Below are 20,180 nucleotides of genomic sequence, written 5' to 3' on the forward strand. Positions count from 1 at the left end.
CGCTTCCCAACCCTTTAGCTTGCCTGTGCTGGAAGAAGTATTTGGCTCTTTTACTTTAGTAAAAGTAGCAATACAAAGCTGTAGAAATACTGCAACGCAAGTAAAAGTCCTGCAGCCAAAAGCTTACTTTGGTATGAAAGTATTAGCAGCTAAATGTACTTAAAGGACAATTGCGGCTCAAAATGAATCTAGGGTTTAATAACACGTGTGTACCGAGTCGACCGTTCTCTGGGATATGTTTTCATGCTAATCGAATGGGACCAGTTTTAGCGCAAAACGCTGATTAGCTTATAGCGCTATTCATCGAGGCACAGGTAAAGTAAAAAGAAAACAGACAGTTTATTAAAAAGATAGTATAGAAAGACTATACCGTTCGCGTATACAGGCGGGCGCCGTCTTGGGAAAACAGTCACGACCAGTAGAACGGCGAACGCCGTGCTTGAGCTATGTTACTGGTTACACGGCGTTCGTCTGATCGTGACTGTTTTCCCAAGATGGCGCCTGCCTGTGTACGTGAACGGTACAGTCTTTATAAACTCTCTTTGTGATAAACTGTCTGTACACTTACAAAGTTCTCAATGCTTCGGTTTACATGTAGGGACCCTCATTATGCTACTGTGGAAGTGTGGTGCTATTTTGAGCCTTGTTAGTGGTATCAAATAGCGATTTATTTTTACTCTACCAGTGCCCCTAATACTAGCGTTCTAAGCTAATCAGCGGTTTGCGCTAGCTTGTTTCACACACATTCGATTAGCATGAAAACAGAGAACGGTCGACTCGGTACACACGCGTTATTAAACCCTAGGTTCATTTTGCGCCGGAATTGTCCTTTAAAGTATCCAAACTAAAAGTACAGGTGCAGCTTTCTATTTATTACTGATGCATTACAATTTAAGAGGCTTTTAAATGTTGCAGCTAATTTCAACATTTTTTTTTATAATAACCATTTATAACTAGTGCTGCAACTATAAACTATATTCGTAATGGATTAATCTGCAATTTTTCTTGATTAATCGATTGTTTGCCCGAAGTGACGCAATTCAATTTCTTGTTTTGTCCAAAATCCACATTTGAAAAGAATGTTTGGATTTTTCACCCAATAAAACAAACAATGAATAAATCATCAATAGTTGCTGATTCGTTTTCTCTCAATCAACTTTATTGTTGCAGTGCTAATTCTAACCATGTATTATATATTTTATAATGATCACATGTTTTGCATGTAGTAATTTGATTCTGTAAAGTGACTACTAAGTAACTACAGCTGGAGTGAAAAGTACAATATACTGTATTTTCCACTGACGTCTTGTGGAACAGAAGTTTAAAGAAGTAGCAAAAAATTTAAATTAAAGTAAATTACAAGCACCACAAAATAGTACTTAAGTACAGTACTTGAGTAAATGTACTTACTTTTGTTTCACAAACAGGTGTTACAGCTGACTCGGGTTGGTGGGAGGAGTGATCATAAATATGTTATGATAAAATAAGTTTTGCCTTGATTTGCAATCCAAATCATAAATTATATTTTTTATAGTTTATAGCGGAGCTACTTCACAACCCTTTTAGGTACTTCTTGGTAAAAGCAGTGGTATTAATTACCCCATGTGGGACACGCACACCTGCTTGGCAATCACTGACCTAGGTGGTAATGGGGGTAAGCATGCTTCCTGCTCCTCCCTAAAAAGGCTTCCCGTCAGCTGGTATGCTCTGGCTGCTTTATCATCCTGAGTAGTGTTCAGTGTTAGTTTTGGAAAACTACTGAGAAATAACGTTGGGTGGGGGAAACACATTTTACTTAAGAATAGAGTCCAGCCGAAAAGGATTTAGGAAAACACAAGCTTCCTTTACACAAAGAAAACATTCATGTACCAGCTTCGCTTTGCCAAATTTCCCACAATGTAAAAGAAAAACACGTCAACTATTACAGGGTATAAAACTGGGGGGAAAAAAATGATCATTTTGATCTAATAAATACCGCTTATGACCAAAAAAGATTTTTTTTTTTAAGATTTGGAAATAGCTGAATATATTTACATCACACAGATGTTAAATATATTTAACAAACCACAACCAAGTGTTGCCTTTAATGGCTGACCAATCCACCAACATGTTCCACCTTTCTTCTTGTGGAAGCCACATTAACTTAAGGTGGGAAATTGTGCAGGTAAACATCATCACTATTTAATCTTTCTTTGAGAGGATGAGCGTCAAGTCTTCATTTCTCTTCGGAGTGCTTTCTGGAGAACCACAATGACGGAGACGCATGTTAACAAAAAAGGACAAAGCTCAGCCGTGTGTCCAACACTGAGAGGCTGCCATAGTTTCTAGCATGTTCCAGTAGACTTTAAAATAGCCGCCTACTTCCTCTTCCTGCCCCGGCCTCTCCTGCCTCTGGCGGAGGAGGGGCCGGCTCCGGCGCTGTCCGCAGGGCTGGCGCCGATGTTGATCTGTCCCTCCTGGATTTCACTGCGGGCCTCCGGAGGCAGGTGTTCAATCTGCTGCTGCGTTTCCAGATAAAACATCACGTCTCTCAGCTGCTCCTTCAGTTCTGCTATTGCCCCGTCCTTACATTCACCTACAGGGAAACACCAGACATAAACAAACAAACAGATGGTAAATATACTGTAAAGAAGAAGACATACTTGCTACCAACCTGTTCTCACTCCGAACTCGTAAAATACGGACGTTTGGACAGTGCCTGTCAGCGTCAGAAGTGACGCAAAAAGCGCCCTTCAGCGTGTTTGTAGACTGCACCAGGGAGAGCAGCAGCTACATGGGGTTTGAAGATGACGTAGCACTAACTACGGTACTGAGTAGTATGAAAGCCTGAAAATCCGCATAGGGAGGTTGGTTGGGGTGGTGGAGGGGTCAAACAACACAGGACTTTCACCCAGGAGACCGGGGATCGTGTCCCGCGTGTCACGTTTCCTAAACCCAACCGTCCCGTTCTTCTTTACCTAAACCCAACCGTCCCGTTCTTCTTTTCCTAAACTTAACCATCCTGTTCTTCCCGCTATCATGGAAACGTAAGCCCACCCATCAACCTAACTGCGTCAAAAGTGACGCCAAACAACACAGGACTTTCACCCAGGAGACCGGGGATCGTGTCCCGCGTGTCACGTTTCCTAAACCCAACCGTCCCGTTCTTCTTTACCTAAACCCAACCGTCCCGTTCTTCTTTTCCTAAACTTAACCATCCTGTTCTTCCCGTTATCATGGAAACGTAAGCCCACCCACAACCTAACTGCGTCAAAAGTGACGCCAATAATCCCGACCAAGCGAGTTTAGATAAAGGAGACTTTTAGCGTCAATAACAACGCCCAAGCATCCGTATTTTACGCGATGGGAGTTTGTGTTACTCTTCGTGCCTTTTAATTTCAACTCCGAGACAAATAAAGTGAACTATCATCACATTTTAAGTGGAGATGCTGAACTTGTTAGCAAAAAGTTGTTTATTTTCTACATCCGGCAGTTACCTAGCAACATGATGATTCATCAGGAGTATTTGTGTCACCAGATGAATGTCAGTCCAATTCCCTCTCTCTTTCAGCTGTTTTACGTCTCTACCGATGCCTGAGGATAAATCTGTCTCTTTAGCTGCTAAATGCTCCACTATGTTCACCAGCTAGTCTCTGACTGAGTCTGTCTGCTGTTTGCTGATCAGCAGGTAGTGCTCAGTGGCTTGCTGCAGCTTTTTCTCTGAAAACGTTGCTATAAAACTGTTCCGTTTCTCTCCCAGCGCTCTGCTGAGAGAGAAACAGAACAGTAAAGTTCTGCACCGACAGATAAACAAAGGGCTGAAACTCACTGGAAAGCTCCGTAAAAGCCGAGATGGATGTGCAGCTCCCTTAACTTGTAAACCCAAGATAATAGTACAAACTATTTGCTTTACACTTAAATGTGCAGTAGTATATACTTTTTTTTTTTTTTTTTACACCATCTAAAATGGGTCAAATCTTATTTCACTGTAGAGTGGATGGAACCTACTAGAACTATGCTGATATATTTCACACTGTCACACAGTCACTGCTGGCCTTAGGGCTGTGACCGCCACACAGCTGTGTCAACTTCCTGTGACTTAAGCCTGTAGTGAGATTTGCAAAAATCCACCGCTCCCTGTTCAGATGCACCAATCAGGGCCGGGGGGGTGACTAACTGCGTGCTCAGGCACGCGTATTTCATAGTGTCCTCCCCTGCCCCTTCCCCACGCACAAGCTGCAGATAGGTTTCCTCCCCTTCCCCCCTCTTCACACGCGCTCTATCGTGCACAGCTCTCCCTTGTGGGGGGAGGGGCTTAGGAGATCGTTTGGGCTTCAGCAGAAAGGAGGGAGGGACTGAGAAGTCCTGGATCTTCACAATCCTACCTACAGCACCTTTAATCCGGTCATACTCTACGGATGTTATTGGCAAACTGTAGCTTACAGATCGTCATCATCAAGATAAGTTTTTAACATTATATTAATTTAGCTGACTCTTTTATCCAAAGCGACTTCCAATAAGTGCATTCAAGCACAGAGGCACAAACTCAGAGGCCGGTTACACGGCGACGTTTTCAACATAATACGCAAAAGTATTTTTACGTTATGGTCATTCGTTTACACGACAACGGTGTTTTGGAGGCCTGCAAACGAAAACTTTTGAAACCAGGTTCTAGAGTAAAATCTTTTGAATACGCAACTCTGTGTAAACTAGCAAAACCGGTCTCTGTGGAGCCAGAGCCAGAGAAGTGAAGCAATCTCATCCCCACCTACCCCCTCGGCCATCCATTCAAAACAATGTCTTCTAAAACTTTTTTTTTTTTTAAACGTAAAAGGAAAAACTTTTCCGATTTTAGCGAGACCGTTGTCGTGTAAACGTAGCCTCAGAAAAGCAACAATCACATAGAAGTAGTACATTTGCTTCAAATAAAAGGCCCGGACACACCGGGCCGATAATAGGCCGTCAGACAGTCTGGCGAGGTCGGTGACTCGAGTCTGTTCGGTGCCGTCGTCCGTCCGAGGGGCCGCCGTCCTTCATTTTGTGTATAATCGGCGGGCGGGCACTGCCGGCAGTCGGACTCAAATGACCCATCTGATTGTTGGAGAGCTAACGTGGAAACGGGGAGCGGGATGAGCGTGACTAGAGTCTCTCAAAATCTGACGAAAATCTTTTAAACTGACCTTTGTCGATCTGAAATGAAGACAGATTCAGCAACTGCACGGCCTATTTCTCACTTAAAATGTTTTCAGAAACACGTTTCGGTGAACTATTTTAGTCCAATATGAGATCGTATTCTGAACGAGCCGCCATGACAGTCTGTCTTTGAATTTCCAGAGAAACCAGACCCATGTGACGTGTTCGTCCAATCAGTTGCCGGTTTTCATTTTTGGGGCAACAATACAGAATAGCGCCGCCTGCTGTTATGGAGACATATTATGTCTCGTCTCTTTGGTGTGTTCCGAGGCACTTTTTTGACCAATTTGGGGAGACTGATCAGCCCAACTGGCTTTGCTGCCGACGTTTGGTCGTCAGCTCTGTGTCTGGGCCTGAAGTCAAACTAAAAAGTGCCACATGTAAGTATATACGTAATAACCATCATCTTTTTAGCCAAGGTGCAGTTGGATGAGATACGTTTTCAGCCTGCGGCGGAAGATGTGTAGACTTCCAGCTGTCCTGATGTCAATCGGGAGCACATTTATGCTTTATTTAGATGGTGACACAGAGGAAGAGCCTACTTGGTGAACTTAATCAGAAGCTGCTTTGTTAGGAAAATTCTGATTTGACACTTTAGCTTTTCAAATGAAAGAATAATGGATTTCTGAGTTCCACGTGCTGCCCAAAACAAGAAACCTTGCTCAGCTTTGCATATCTGAATATCTTTAGACACAGCACAGATTTATATATTTAGATTTATTTATTTAAGTGTTGATTTAACTTGAGTCAACCAAACCAAGCGAGCAGTGTAACCACAACATCCCTGGACTAAGCTCTGACTACACTCATTAAGTAACATGTTCACACGTGACTACAAGAGGACAGCGTACACACAGTCGTGGTTATATTCTTATGGTTAGCAGTGTGGAATGTTTTTTAAAAAAATAAATAAAAAATAAAAAAGCTGTGGGTTAAACTTACAAATCCCTCTCATCAAAACAAGTTAAATGGCACAACTTGCGTGTGTCTCTTCCACATAAACAGAGAGCACCTGCGTTGTGGAACATTTGTTTAAACTTTCTGCATCCTCAGAGCTGAGCGCTGAAGGAAAAATACAGCTACGTCTAAACCATAGGCCTAAAATTTCTATTCAAATCTCTAGTCTAGGCTGACATTAACGTTGCCCTCAGGCAATAATACGGTATCTTTTACTGTAGACCTGACAATAAATACACATGATTTTACTTGTTTGATGATGACTTGTACCAGGTGGCTGATTTAAAAAGGTAAAGAGACTCCTTTCCTCTGAAGTCTTTCTTTAACTCTGTCCACGTCCTGTCTACCTCCAGCAGCACTCGGTTTATGATTTGCAAATATTACTGTATAAATGAGGTTTATATATAATGAGGCTTTCTGACTGCCGGCCCCAGATACAAAAATAACCCATCTACCTTCAGGCACATATGACCTTTGCTCTCTGGGAGTATTTTCTGAATGTCTACCAGCAGAGCATTCAACTAATTCCTGTTGTGTATCCCTCCCATTCACGGCCCTTATGCTCTGGATTCTTTAGCCTGACCAAGCCGCAACCTCCAGGTCTGAAAAGTGAAGCCAATGTTAAAGCTCCTTAAAGTAAGGTGACCAGATTTCTGAGACAAAATCCGGGGACATTTTCAGCTCAGAAGCGTAAATACCTCCAAAACAGGTAATGTTTTTATCTTTGTAAAACTTAAAACGGGGACACTGCCCCAGGGGCGTCACTAGACCTAGAGCTGCACTGGGGCACGAGCCCCCCTAGGGAGGTCCATGGGCATGCTCCCCTGTAAGAACATTTTGTCTACTTTAACATTTAAATGCATCAATCTAGTGCACTTTGAAAAGAAATTCAGAGGTTAGACTTGATTATTCTTATCAATGGATGGGACTATTTGTGCCGTAGCCTGAACTATTTTGCACTTCAGAATTATAACCGTGCACACACAAGTGGAATAGTTTTTTCTTCATATTTTTGCATTATTGTCACTAGGAAGCATACCAGTAGAACTATATATTCATATTTGTAAGTGGATAGATATATATATATTATATATATATGGTGGGATACATTGGCTAAGCAATTACCAAAAATGTCTGTGCTGACATAAATAGTTTAAATGAGAATACATTATAATGTTGGCCCTTTGGCTGAGTCTGTCTGTCAGAGGGAGAACAGGAGTGCGGTTGTGAAGAAGTTGGTAATTTCATGGCGCAGATTAACACTTTTGCATGCACTGTATCCGTGTCACAGTCTCATTAGGGGCTGAGCCCCCCTAAAGGTCTGATCTTAGAATCGCCCCTGCTGCTACTTCATAAGTACTCCACTACACCTCAGAGGGAAATGTTGTAATGTTTACTGCACTACATTTATCTGACAGCTTTTGCTTTATTGCTTCAGGCTGGGCTTGTTTCTGCAACAGCTCATTGAGTATCGGATACAATTAAAACTATTGAGGGAGCCGGGGACAGGCCACCGAAACCGGGGACGTCTGGTCACCCTACCCTAAAGCAACACTAGGTAACTTTTCCTGTTTCGGTCCCCCTACAGGTTGGAAGCGGAATTGTCCATTACATTACATTGTCCAGTTCATACGAACTACAGATCCAAACTTGCATAATGTAATGGACAATTCTGCTTCCAACCTGTAGGGGGAACAAAGCGGAAAAAGTTACCTAGTGTTGCTTTCTTTCCCCCAATGGCCAGCAGGGGGCGACTCCACTGGTTGCAAAAAGAAGTCTGTTTGTATAGAACGAGGGAAAATGCCAAACTCAAGATTCGGCACTGTAGTCCCCAAACCAATGGATGGCGTCACAGTGGCTACGTCCACTTCTTTTATACAGCGTTGAGTCTGACAATAACTATGGTTAATTAACTATGGTTAATGTCTGGTAAATGAGCAGCTAGCTTTCTTGGAAGCAGCAACAGACAATCTAATTTAGGTAGAGATTTCTTGAGACGTTTCGGGGCCAATCCAGGTTCATTTTATTAAATCGGTATGGGCTTAAAGGTGCTCTGTGAGTTCCTGCATGGTTTCAGCACAATTTCATTTTTGTTTCAAATCGTAGGCATCTCTCCTTGATCCACTAGCTGCCTGGCCCCTGAATACACCGTGAAAAAGCCCGGTCTTGGGAGACAACACAGGGGTCGTAAACGTCAAACAAACACTAGAGGCACAGGCTGTGCACCAAAATACAACAAACACGTTCCAGCCAATCACCGACAAGATGGTTGGGGGAGGGGTGGGGGTTAGGGACAGGCAGTTATGAGTCATGAGAGTTACAGAAACATGGGGGGAGGGGCGAGCTTGCTCCGTTTTGTTTGAAATGTACTTGGAACATCAACAGAAGTGACCATGCAGGAACTCATAGTGCACCTACAGTTCATTGAGTGGCCTTTGGAACCTGGATCCAAAAGACATTCCCCCATGCTAAAATGCCCAACTTTACAGCAGAAATAAACAGGTTTAGGCCTACTCTTGATCTCTATAGCTAAGTTCACCCTTCATGACATGCAGCACTTTGAACTTCATTTTAGAAACCTACAGGTGAAGTCACGGAGACTACGTCCATATTTTATACAGTTTATAGCAGCCAACGTCAACTGGCGGCCCGCGGGCCACATCCGGCCCTCCAAAGCATTTAGTCTGGCCCGCAGAATAATCATGAATTCAGAAAATGTGAAGAGGAAAAAATGCGTTCTGTTATTTAGCATTTCAAGCATTTACAGCAGGTAACATTACACAGGTAGAGCACAAACCCAGCCCCTGTATTTGCATCTCTATTCACATGCCAGGGTTCTGCACAGCGATGCCTGCGCTCCACACACACAGCTGAGCCGAGATGTGTGTGCGTTAAAACACGCAGTACCTGACTGGGAACGATACAAAGAGGATTACCAACGGCCGCTGGGGCAGATCAACTCACGCTAGTCTCGTTACTGTAAGTAGGCTACAATAAAACCTTTGTGAGTAAAAAGTCAATACTCATCAATGCACTCACCTGTATAGACCGGCATAAACATGTAGTAAGCGATATTTCAATCTGCTCTGCCTGCTCAGTCCACTCTTGTCCACCGCGCTGTTTTACGCAAACACAGCTCTACTCTGCAAATAGAGAATTTTTACAAACAAGCTAAAACAAAAGCTGTCTGTCTGTAGCCTAACTGTTTATCTTAGTTTGCTGGGTATCTTGAAATTTGGACAAATTCTTATAAATTGAACTGCTGTCTGAACGAGCCATCCTCTCCGCTGGAGCGGTAAACCTATGGATGTATTACCAAAACAGATGCATGTGGCTACTTAATATGCACGTGAATGACGCAATCATTATGTTCGTGTTCTTCATTGTTGATGATGATGCTGGTTGTATTATTTTGCAACAGCATTGTTTCATTGCAAATGGGTCATACATGACGAATGCATAGCCTGCTTATCAGTCCATTCATCTTTCACCATTACCTGACAACAGCCATTTCTTTCTGCAAGCATTTTCCACCAATCAGGATGCTGCATACTACAACCATGTTTCCCTAATCACAGACTTTAACCATCACTCCTCAGTGAACTGCCTCCTAGTCCGAGATCTTTTTCTAGTTAAAGAGCTAGTTATCATTATGGAGTTTCCATGTTTTTTTAAGAGTTTGCTCACACTAATACATGTAAAAAAAAATAAATAATATATAGCATTAATTCAGTAAGAAAGTGAAAATTTCAAACAAGAATAGGGTATTAGGTATAAATTCATTTTATTTTCTTTATTTGTAAGTCCGGCCCCCGGAGTGTCTGCTTAGAAACATTCTGGCCCTTGGAAAAATGTAGTTGATGACCCCTGGTTTATAGTATAAGGTTGCTTTCACACCCGAGCCGTTTGGTCCGCTTAAAACGAACCTGGTTCATTTGGGGTGGTGTGAAAGCTCATTTGAACTCTGGTGCGGACCAAACAACCAAACTCTGGTCCGCTTGAAAACGGGGGTCTCTGTTTACTTCCAAGAGCTATAGAGTTTGGTTCACTTTAGGTGAGAACGTGTCCCATATACAGAAAGTGAACCAAAAAACAGTGCGTGTACTAGAAAAAAAATAGTAAAAATCAGCATGCTACTGTGTCCAGTCCACAGTGTGCTGTAGGAGGGCCCTTTGTGTTGTGATGGTGACTAGCATAATTATTAAAAACGATTAATACTTATTCATCTGTTATCGTCATCTCCTCACTCACCGGTCTCTTTCGCTTTGCGTTCCTCCTCTGCCAGCTTGGCCTGCAGCTGCACCTGATTGGCTCTCAGACAGCGGTTCATCTCCTGCTCCTCCTTCAGCTCCTGGGTCAGCTTCAAGACTCGAGTGTTCAACTGGGTGCACCTGAACACACAAACACAGAGTCAGCCGTATGGTGGCAAGCTCCCGACAAAATCTGAACTACAGTTTATTACAACTTGGCTTTTATTTGTGTAGCTCTGGCTATAGGTTTCCTTTAATAGAACATTTAACGGCATGCATTTTGACTTGTCACAACAGGAAAAGCACAGGTGGAACTGATCATCTTAACGATGTGAACCAGCGTGCACAATGCCAAAGCCCTGGAAATCACCCAATTAATGTTGTTAATTAAACCTGGGCTTTTCCTGTTTTGACATGTCAAACTGTCCGCTGGGAAAATAGGTATATTGTTGCATAGACATTCTTATACCAGTTAAATCACAAATTTTCATTTAAAAAAAACCAAATTGATTTTCAAATATTGCACCTGTCAATACAGAACGAAATATTCTGTAGCTTATTTTGCCGTCAAAACTGCCGACGTTGTCTTTGCTGTAATCAAATCAGAATATATTTACGTTTAACATGGTATTTCATTTTATCAGTGGGAAACATACATGTACGTACATACACGCAACTGACACGCAACAGAAACGCCACGCTCATGCCACGCAGCCAGTGTGTAACCGGCCTAAGAAGAAGGTGAAGTTGTAAGAAATGTGGAAAAGTGAATTGTTCTAATTAATATGAATGTCTTTAAAAAGTTGAATAATAGCCATATTGTATGAAAGTTGTAGGTGTTACAACAGTGGCACAACAGTGCCAAGCGAGCGACATCCATTTGGCACACATAGCGGCACCACAGTGGTAAACGTCTGCACACTGCAGTTCAGTGCGGCTGCCGCGTAGCACAAATCTCTCTTTTTTCTCTCTGTCTATTTTAAAATGAGTCGTGAAGACAACAGCAAAGCCCATCTTTACTTTAAATGAAATCAAACAAAAAGAAATGTTCTCACCTCGTCTTAAAATAGTCAAAAATCAATACTAGAGTAACCTACTTCCTTGTCCAGGTGATGCAATAAATATGCAGAGGAGGAGAAATCAGAATGTAATCACTGCGAAACTATCATCAAATAGCTTTTTTTCCCCTCTCTCTCTCTCTCCCCCGCGAATGGGGGAAGATTTGGAACTGTTGTCATTTGGAAGCTCACTGAGCCAAATGTATAAATCATATCGCTTAAATGAACACATTTGCTGAAACTACACAAGAATACCTACGTTTTAACATATAAATCATGTATGACAAGTAAAAATTGTGAGCGTGAGAGCAATTTATAGACAATTGACAAAGATAATTTTTTTAAGGCTCCGTGCTCTAGTGATGACATCACCCACTGTAAGTCACGCAATACACACCCATTATAATCGATGAAAATGCCTGAAATGAACACTAAACTTAAACAGTGATATCGTAAGAACTGTAAAAGATATCAAACTGAGCTGGTCCAGGCAGAAAGAGAGTCCCCGGCTGAAGAGACGACAACGGGTAACGCCAAAACGTCATATAGTTTGCTTTTGGTTTTTTGGCTCTTGTAATACAGCAGATGATAGGAGAGAGGTTTTGTTATGGGCTGGGATGGGGCAAAATTCAATAAAAACATTGTTAAAAAAAAAGAAAAAAAGAAGGAAAAAAAAAGTAACACAACGAAAGAAACCAAAGTGTCAGTCTTACTTCTTCTCTATGCCCTGCTTGTCTTTGCTTAGTTCTCCGAACCGTCGCTCCAAGTTATCACAACGCTCCAGAGTCTCCTTAAATTTGGCCTTCATGTTGTTTATCTGTTAAAAGACGTGTGTGCAGAGAATAATCAGAAAAATATGCAAGAAAACTTAGACTTAAAGCCTGTATTGTTTATAGCACTCAGTACCTCCTCAGCGGTCTCCTTCTCCAGATGAACGATCTTATTCTCCCAGTAAATCCTCTGAGACTCCAGTTGACTCGTCAGCAGGTACGAGTACTGCGGACATGGAGAATCAATCATTTAATACATTTTGTGTTGATTTAGCAAACTATGCATCAAAAGCAAATGCTTACCTCCAGTTGAAGACCGTCAATTTTCTCAGCGTGGCAGGTGTCTCCCTCGCACTCGTACTGCACCATCTTCCCGTCGGTCTTACTGGCCACCAGGCGATGCACGTAGTTATCTAGAACCACAAAGATCACCACGGGCTGGTCGGTTAGAGGAACCAAGAGTACCCAAACATCATTTTAAAGGTGGTCCATTGCATGAGAGCTGAAACAATCAATTAAAAGGTGCACTATGAGTTCCTGCATGGTCACTTCTGTTGACGTTCCAAGTAAATACCAAACAAAACAGAGCAAGTTGGCCCCTCCCCCCATGTTTCTGTAACTGTCATGACTAACTGACTGTCCCTAACCCCCACCCCTCCCCCAACCATCTTGTCGGCGATTGGCTGGAACGTGTTTGTTGTATTTTGGTGCACAGCCTGTGCCTCTAGTGTTTGTTTGACGTTTACGACCCCTGTGTTGTCTCCCGAGACCGGGCTTTTTCATGGTGTATTCAGGGGCCAGGCAGCTAGTGGATCAAGGTCTCTCTCTCTCTCTCTCTCTCTCTCTCTCTCTCTCTCTCTCTCTCTCTCTCTCTCTCTCTCTCTCTCTCTCTCCTTCTGCCCTCTAGTGGCCAAAAGTGCTTAAAGCAGCTTTAATAGCAATACATTTTTGCTCCTAAAGATGTAATCTTGCAATTCACTATCCTCAACTAGCAACATGTGCCTGTTCATACATACAAACAAACGCGTACATATATACACACACACACACACACACACACACACACACACACACACACACACACACACACACACACACACACACACACACACACAAATCCAGTACCTCCTGCGTAGTCCCAAACACGGTGGTTGGTGAGCTGCATAGCGTAAGTATGCTGCGTTTCCTCAAAGTGCTTGTAGGCATGCCGGCTGACGTAGCGACCACAACCGATGTGCCCGCAGATCAAACAAATCCACAGGTTCTACAGGAGGAAAAAATGACATGTAGGGTGAGCAAAAAAAGTTGAATTAAAAGCTAAATCAATTTAAGAAGAAGATCCAGTACAAGACAAAGAGCTACACAGACTGATATCAGTTACCTCCTGCACTCCACACTCAAAGCACTTGTTCTCTTCAACTGGTTCTGGTGTTTGACAGTATCTACACACAGGACACCTGAAAACAGAGCCAAACACATTCATCTATTGTGACAGGTGTGTGTTCAGTGGTCCTTTGTGAAACAGAAGAATACACGCAAAGAGGAGGACAAAGACCAACATCCCGTGACATGAAGCCAGGAGAAATAGCCAGTGGACTAAGAATCAGGTGAGAGAGCACAGAGCATGTGATTCTGTCATCAGTGAGAAGGTTCCTTTATGTACAGGGTTGTAAACCAGTCCTATATTTACACTAAATATCACCGGTTGCATACATGCAGTTGGAGTGTCAGTGATTAAGATAAACCCAAAGCAGATGGACAGCACTGAGTTTTAGTCACATCATTAATAGAAAAAAAGGTCAGAAATAAGCTCATCTCAAAGGTAACATCACGTAGGAAACACAGGACAGCGTGGTAATTCCATACACCTGTGTATATGTGTGTGTGTGTGTGTGTGTGTGTGCAACTCACGAGGCATCTTCCCACCGCTGGAGACACTGGCTGTGAAAGCTGTGGTTGCAGAGAGTGGTGAGGATGCCGTTAACCGACTCGTCCATTCTCTCCAGGCACACGGTGCACTTTGGCAGCTCGGTGAGCTCCATCACCGGCAGACTGGCTCCCTGAGGGGGGGAGGGGGGAGTGAGTCAGAGGAAAAAGGGGAGGAGATTAGAGAAAGGAAACTATTTAGGATCAAAAGTATCCAGTTTTCACTAATTTCTTCCTATAATCAATGAAAAGTGCTGCAGCTGTGTTTGGTTACAATGGTCACCGTAGATATCAGTCAGTCAACATTTATTTATATAGCTCTTTACTGCAACCAGCAGGTATCCAACACATCAAGGACCAAGAATAAAAACACAACAACCAGTTAAACCAGAAAAGGTTACATAAAAGCAGGAGGAAGAAAGGGAAATGTCACAGTGCTACTATGTATTAAAAGCCATTCTAAATAAATAAGTTTTCATATTATAAATTTAAAAAGAGCTACATCTGTAATAGTTTGAATCGGGGCAGCAACTGCAAAAGCGCGGTCACCCCACAGTTTGTACCTCGACCTTAGGACTTCTAAAAATTCAAAGGGTTAACATCTCGGAAAAATACACCAGGGCCAAGCCATTAATGGCCCTAAAAACAAACATTAACATCTTAAAGTCGATTCCAAAACACACGCCTGGAGGCATTTGATAAAAAGCGACTAATAGTTATTTTCATCGATTATTCCGACGACTACTTTCTCAACTAATAAATTTGTTGTTTGGTCGACAAAATGATAAAGTAGTGATAAAAACCCAAAAGATATTCAGCTTACAGTAAAACAATGACTTTTTAAATAATATAATATATTTTTACATCAGATATTTTTTGTTAAATAACTAACCTTTTAAATGACTAATTGTTTCAGCTTTAAGAATAAACTTGGAAATCTATTCTTATGGGTATATTTACCTCGTCAGACCTTATAACCTCCGCCCGCTCCACATAGACCATTTGGCACACTGCGTCCTCTATGGAGTTGAACTGGCGGCCATTACACGCTGTGTAAAAACTGTCTGCGTCTGCCTACAATAAGACAGAGAAGGAAAAAAGCAGCATCAAGTCAGATGGTGACTAAAGTCAGAAATATAGAGGCACAAACTTACACATGCATGAGTTTTGGAATAAAACAACATCAATAATATCTGATGTGATAGGATGTCAAATTCCTACTGACCCGATTGTTTTTTTTACTTAATGATGACTCTAAATTACACCTGCTTGGGAGACAGAAGAAAATTTGGCTAGCCGGCTCAACCGCAACCAAGAAAATGATAGTTCAGCGCTGGCTCCCCCCGCCCCCACTCGCTTTGTATGAAACAGTGGTTGGTGTATTTTCTGGACATAGTTATGCTGGAGCTCTCTACAGAAAGGATTAACAAAGCCAAATCATCAACTATAGACCTATGGAAAAACGCAGAAGCACAAGTATCAGTCCTAATGACCTCAGCATCACAAGAATTAGAGGAGAGTGACTAGGCAAGGTGTGATTTCTGTGTGTTTTTTTTGTTGTTGTTTGTTTGTTTGTTTTGTTTTGTTTTCCTTGAGACCGCATAGGGTGGGGGGTGTGAGATGGTTTTTGTGTTTTTTTACACCATTTGACACTAACTGTCATGGTGTTGTGGAATTTATTCTGTATGTCTGAATGATGTAAATGGTGCAAGTAAAAAAACTGATCACAAAAAAAAAGAAAACAGCCCATTAATGCAATGTTATTAAGCAGCAAACTTAGAAGTCCTGTGTCCCTGAACGTAGGTAGGATTAAATAAGTTTATACTTCATTCTACTCCTTTTCACTCATATAAAGAAAGGAAACTCGCTAATGAAATTATTTATGTTATCTCTTTTCCATTTTTTGGATACGTTTTCAACAACTGCTGTTGTCTTTTTTAGTTGAATTGTACAAAAAAACCTTCCCTCCCGAACATGAAAACAGTCGTAACGGCTGACACTGAAAACTCAGAGCTCAACTGATTTTAAGGCAAAGATAGAAACAGACAGACAGTTTGAAAACATAGTTACGGTTGTGAATGTTACATTACATTCTGTAAAAACTCTGAACAAAGCCTCTTTCATCTATTTTAATTGGTGTCATAGGTCTGTATACGTACACTGTTACACTGTTTTCCTTCCCAAAGATTTATTTGCGTGTTACACTCACGTCATCCAAGTGAATGCAGCGATTGTTAGAAAATGAATATTTCTAGAACACTGTTGAACTGAACTCTGCTTCGTGTCGCTTTCTTCTGCGAGATCTCGTAACTGCTTTCTGAATCAACTCACAGAGGTTAGGCCAGTAGATGACGAGGATACGAACCACAACACAATCAGTTAGAATTATTATGAATTGTTATTTGTAAAGAAATCATGATTATGCTGAGATCTTAAAAAACATCGGATTGTTTTATAACACTTACCTCCTAAAAACTAAAATGTAAAAAAAAAAAAAAAAAAAAAAGGTCAACAAAATCATGATTATGCTCTTACCTGTGTACAGAACTTAATCAGGACCATATACTGGTTAGGGGTCGGGTCCCGTATGATCTTCATATGCTCCATGACATCATTAAAAGGGGCCAAAAGCTTCATGAGGTCATGGCTGGTCATGGTCGCGGGGACAGTCAGGATGCACACCATAGCGCTGCGTCTTACATCCTCAGTCAGTGATGTCATTTTGCTACAAAAGAAAACAGCCACATTGAAACAGCAGATATGGACTGCATCTCATAGCCCTTAAATTGCCTCCTTGACTTCTCCACTTGCCTCCCTTCCTCATGTCTTAGTCCCTCCCGCCGAGGAGGCATGGGAGAGACACGAGGAAATCACGGGAAGAAAGGCAAGGAGGAAATGTGTTTTAAAGGGATGAGACGTCCTTTCCTCTGAAGCGTCACATGAATTTGTCAGCTGTTTGGGTATCTAGATCTAGGACCTAGAACAACTTCCGGTTCAGCCGAGGACCGAGGAGTTGAGGAGCTGCCAAATGAGGGTTATGAGAAGCAGCCAGGGTTTGAAACAATGAATAAACGTGTCAGATGGGACTCACTTGGTCTTGTAGAGGTGCATGATGCCATGGACGATCTCCACTGACGGGTTTCCGCTGAAGAAAGAGATCTGGTCCGGCAGCTGCTTCGAGGGGGAGTCAGGAGTAGCGCCTGTCGCCTTGTTGGTGTCCTGTGAAGCCTCAGTGCCCTCCAGACCGTCTGCTTCAGTCTGCGCAGCCGGAGGTCCACTGTCCGGCTCCGATGAACCACCGGGGTCTTCGCCTCCTCCTTTATCTACAATGAATAATAATAATAATAATAATAATAATTCATTAAATTTATATAGGGCTTTATCATAGACACTGAAAGCGCTTCAGGGGTGAGGACTACTCTCTAACACCACCAATGTGTAGCACCCACCTGGGTGATGCACGGCAGCCTTACGGCACCAGACGCTCACCACACATCAGCTTTGGTAGAGAGGGAGGGGAACATATTTTTAGTGGTGGGGAAAACCAGAGCACCTGGAGAAAACCCACGCAGACACGGGGAGAACATGCAAACTCCACACAGAAAGGCCCGGGACGACCAGGGTTCGAACCCGGTACCTTCTTGCTGCGAGGCCACAGTGCCAACCAATATTCTAGTTTCTTGTCAATGTAAACCAGGGGTCAGCAACCTTCCTTTTTTTTAGAGATTTACATTTATTTTAGTTTTTAACACAAAACATACAACTCACAATCAGCCCCTCCCTAAACAAAATTATGCTTTTGGCTTGATTATGCTATCAAGCCAAAATATGCAACACAATACCACAATAAACAACAAACTGTAAACCAATTAAACATATTATGTATATATGCTAACACTGTAAGCACATTGCATACATCTATCCCCAGTACATGGCAACCTTTTTAATAGGAAGTGCCATTTTAAAATGTTCTTTTTGTGTAGTCTCGCTTTGCCAGACCTTCTTCCACAGCGCTGTGCAGGAGGCTCTGGCTAGGCCATACAGCGTTCCAGGATGGGAGGAAAACGTGCTCTGGTTTATTGGCATTTCTTTAAACCGATCACAATCGTCTAGGGCGGTGCTAAGCTCCGGACACAGCCCCGATGTCGCTGCAAAATAGCCTCGGAAAGGAACTTGTTTTGGTGGAACGTGTGTACGTTCAAAGGTTGTTTTAGTCGTGCAACAGAAAACTCAGATTGGACAGATAGTCTAGCTAGCTGTCTGGATTTACCCTGCAGAGATCTGAGGAGCAGTTAACCATAGTCCTCAGAAATCCACCGGAGGTTAAAATTCCAACACAAACAAAACCAGAAGATAACAGACATTCGGCCGAAAAAAAAGGACATCCAGCGGAATTTCCGGCGGCAACGGAGCAATCTCGGAAGTGGAACATCGTAGATATAGGGTGCTTCTTATGTCGCTTATTTGATAGCTCCTTGACTCCTCAGTCCTCGGCTGAACCGGAAGTTGTTCTGTCCCTCCTCGGTGAAGGCCGTCTCAAAGCTCTTATTTCTGCCCCGAGGAGCGAGCATCGAGGAGGGATCATCGAGGAGCTATAGCCGAGGAAACGAGAGAGTAGCCTTGCCGGAAGCCGTGCAGCTGAAGGAGTTGCTAACTCAGCCCATACAACTGACGAATTCATGTGACGCTTCAGAGGAAAGGACGTCTCATCCCTCTAAAACACATTTCCTCGGTTCCTCTCTCCTACCACAATTTCCTAGCGTCTCTTCGAGGAAGGGAGGCAAGTGGAGGAGTCGAGGAGGCAATTTAAGTGACATTAGAAGCACCCATAGACTAATCAGTGTGCCATATTAGCATTATGCCTGCCATCATCTACCGAGGCCGCTCAGGCAGTGTTATTTTTTTCCCCTACTAGCCAATCAGAGGCAGATTGGGGCGGGTCTTGGTGGAATTTCCAGCTTCATGTTCTTACCTGGGCTGGGCTCAAAGGTTTCTATAACCATGTCCCCCATGGCTCTGCTACCAATGTGCTGGTGCAGTACACCTGCTCTTTCCAGATCCGTCTTTCCGCTCAGAGTGTGTTTGGCTACACCCAAAGCCTTCTCCTGCAGTTCCTTCTCCGACATGCCTTCAACTGAACACAAGAGACACAAGAAAACAGCCCTGTTTTCAGCTTTGTGACGACGAGGCTTTTTTAAAGACTTTATTTAGCTTAAGAAGTAGAATTTTCTCAACACATAAAGGAAGACTTCATCCTTCAGTTTATCACAATCATTCACCATCAACACATCGTATCATGGAGATACGAGGTTTTCACTGGACAGGAAGGGGAGGAAAAGTAACTAAAGCTGTCAGACAAATGTAGTGGAGTACAAAGTACAATATTCACCTCTGAGATGTAGAGGAGTACAAGTATAAAGGAGCAGAAAATGAAAAGTACAAATATCTTAAATGTGTACTTAAGTTCTTGAGTAAATGTACTTAGATAAATTCCATCACTGGGTCTATTCAATAAATAATATCTACTTTTGAAAACACTTACACTGGTTAACAGCGGTGACGTTAGACTCTTCAGTGTGTCACTTATCACTGCTGGTTAGCTTCGTGGCTAACTCAACACAAACAGTGACTTTCATGTTTAACGTGTTATGAGAAACTTAACTCACCAGCTGAGTACTGGAAACCTTGTGGATAAGGAGACTGGTCGGCTAATTCCAGACGGATAACAACCAGAGACACACTCATGTGTTATGAAAGAAACGACCACTTTTAAAAAGAACAAAACAACCCGGTGACAGCTAGCTAGATCACTAGCAAGTTAACTAGCAAGCTAACGGCTAAATACAAGTAACAGAAGGGCAGTTAAAGCAAAACGCCTTTTAGTCCAGTTACACCAGTATGTTAGTCATACTGGCTTGGTCTTTGCCGACCATGAACACAAACACTTGTGTTTTGATATGACCCTGAAGTTGTCTAAGACTTTAGCTAGCTTCGCTATGTATTCACAGCTGTTTCTTTCTAGCATGCGGCTCTTCTTCGTATACAAA

General features: G+C 42.5%; 1 protein-coding gene across 1 annotated transcript; it reads right to left on the bottom strand.

The window, feature by feature from the left end:
• Positions 1–1,137: 1,137 nt before the first annotated feature.
• Positions 1,138–20,180, bottom strand: brap (BRCA1 associated protein). Its single transcript, XM_078271640.1, has 13 exons — positions 19,800–20,180; positions 19,106–19,267; positions 17,225–17,456; positions 16,669–16,858; positions 15,094–15,207; positions 14,119–14,267; positions 13,589–13,664; positions 13,333–13,471; positions 12,511–12,620; positions 12,344–12,433; positions 12,151–12,254; positions 10,381–10,520; positions 1,138–2,575 (listed from the first exon to the last, which is right to left on the bottom strand). The coding sequence occupies exons 1-13, from the start codon at positions 19,876–19,878 to the stop codon at positions 2,358–2,360; spliced, it is 1,803 nt and encodes a 600-aa protein (XP_078127766.1). The 5' UTR covers positions 19,879–20,180; the 3' UTR covers positions 1,138–2,357.

This window comes from Sander vitreus, chromosome 16, assembly GCF_031162955.1.
Source record: "Sander vitreus isolate 19-12246 chromosome 16, sanVit1, whole genome shotgun sequence".
In the NCBI taxonomy this organism is placed as follows: Eukaryota; Metazoa; Chordata; class Actinopteri; order Perciformes; family Percidae; genus Sander; species Sander vitreus.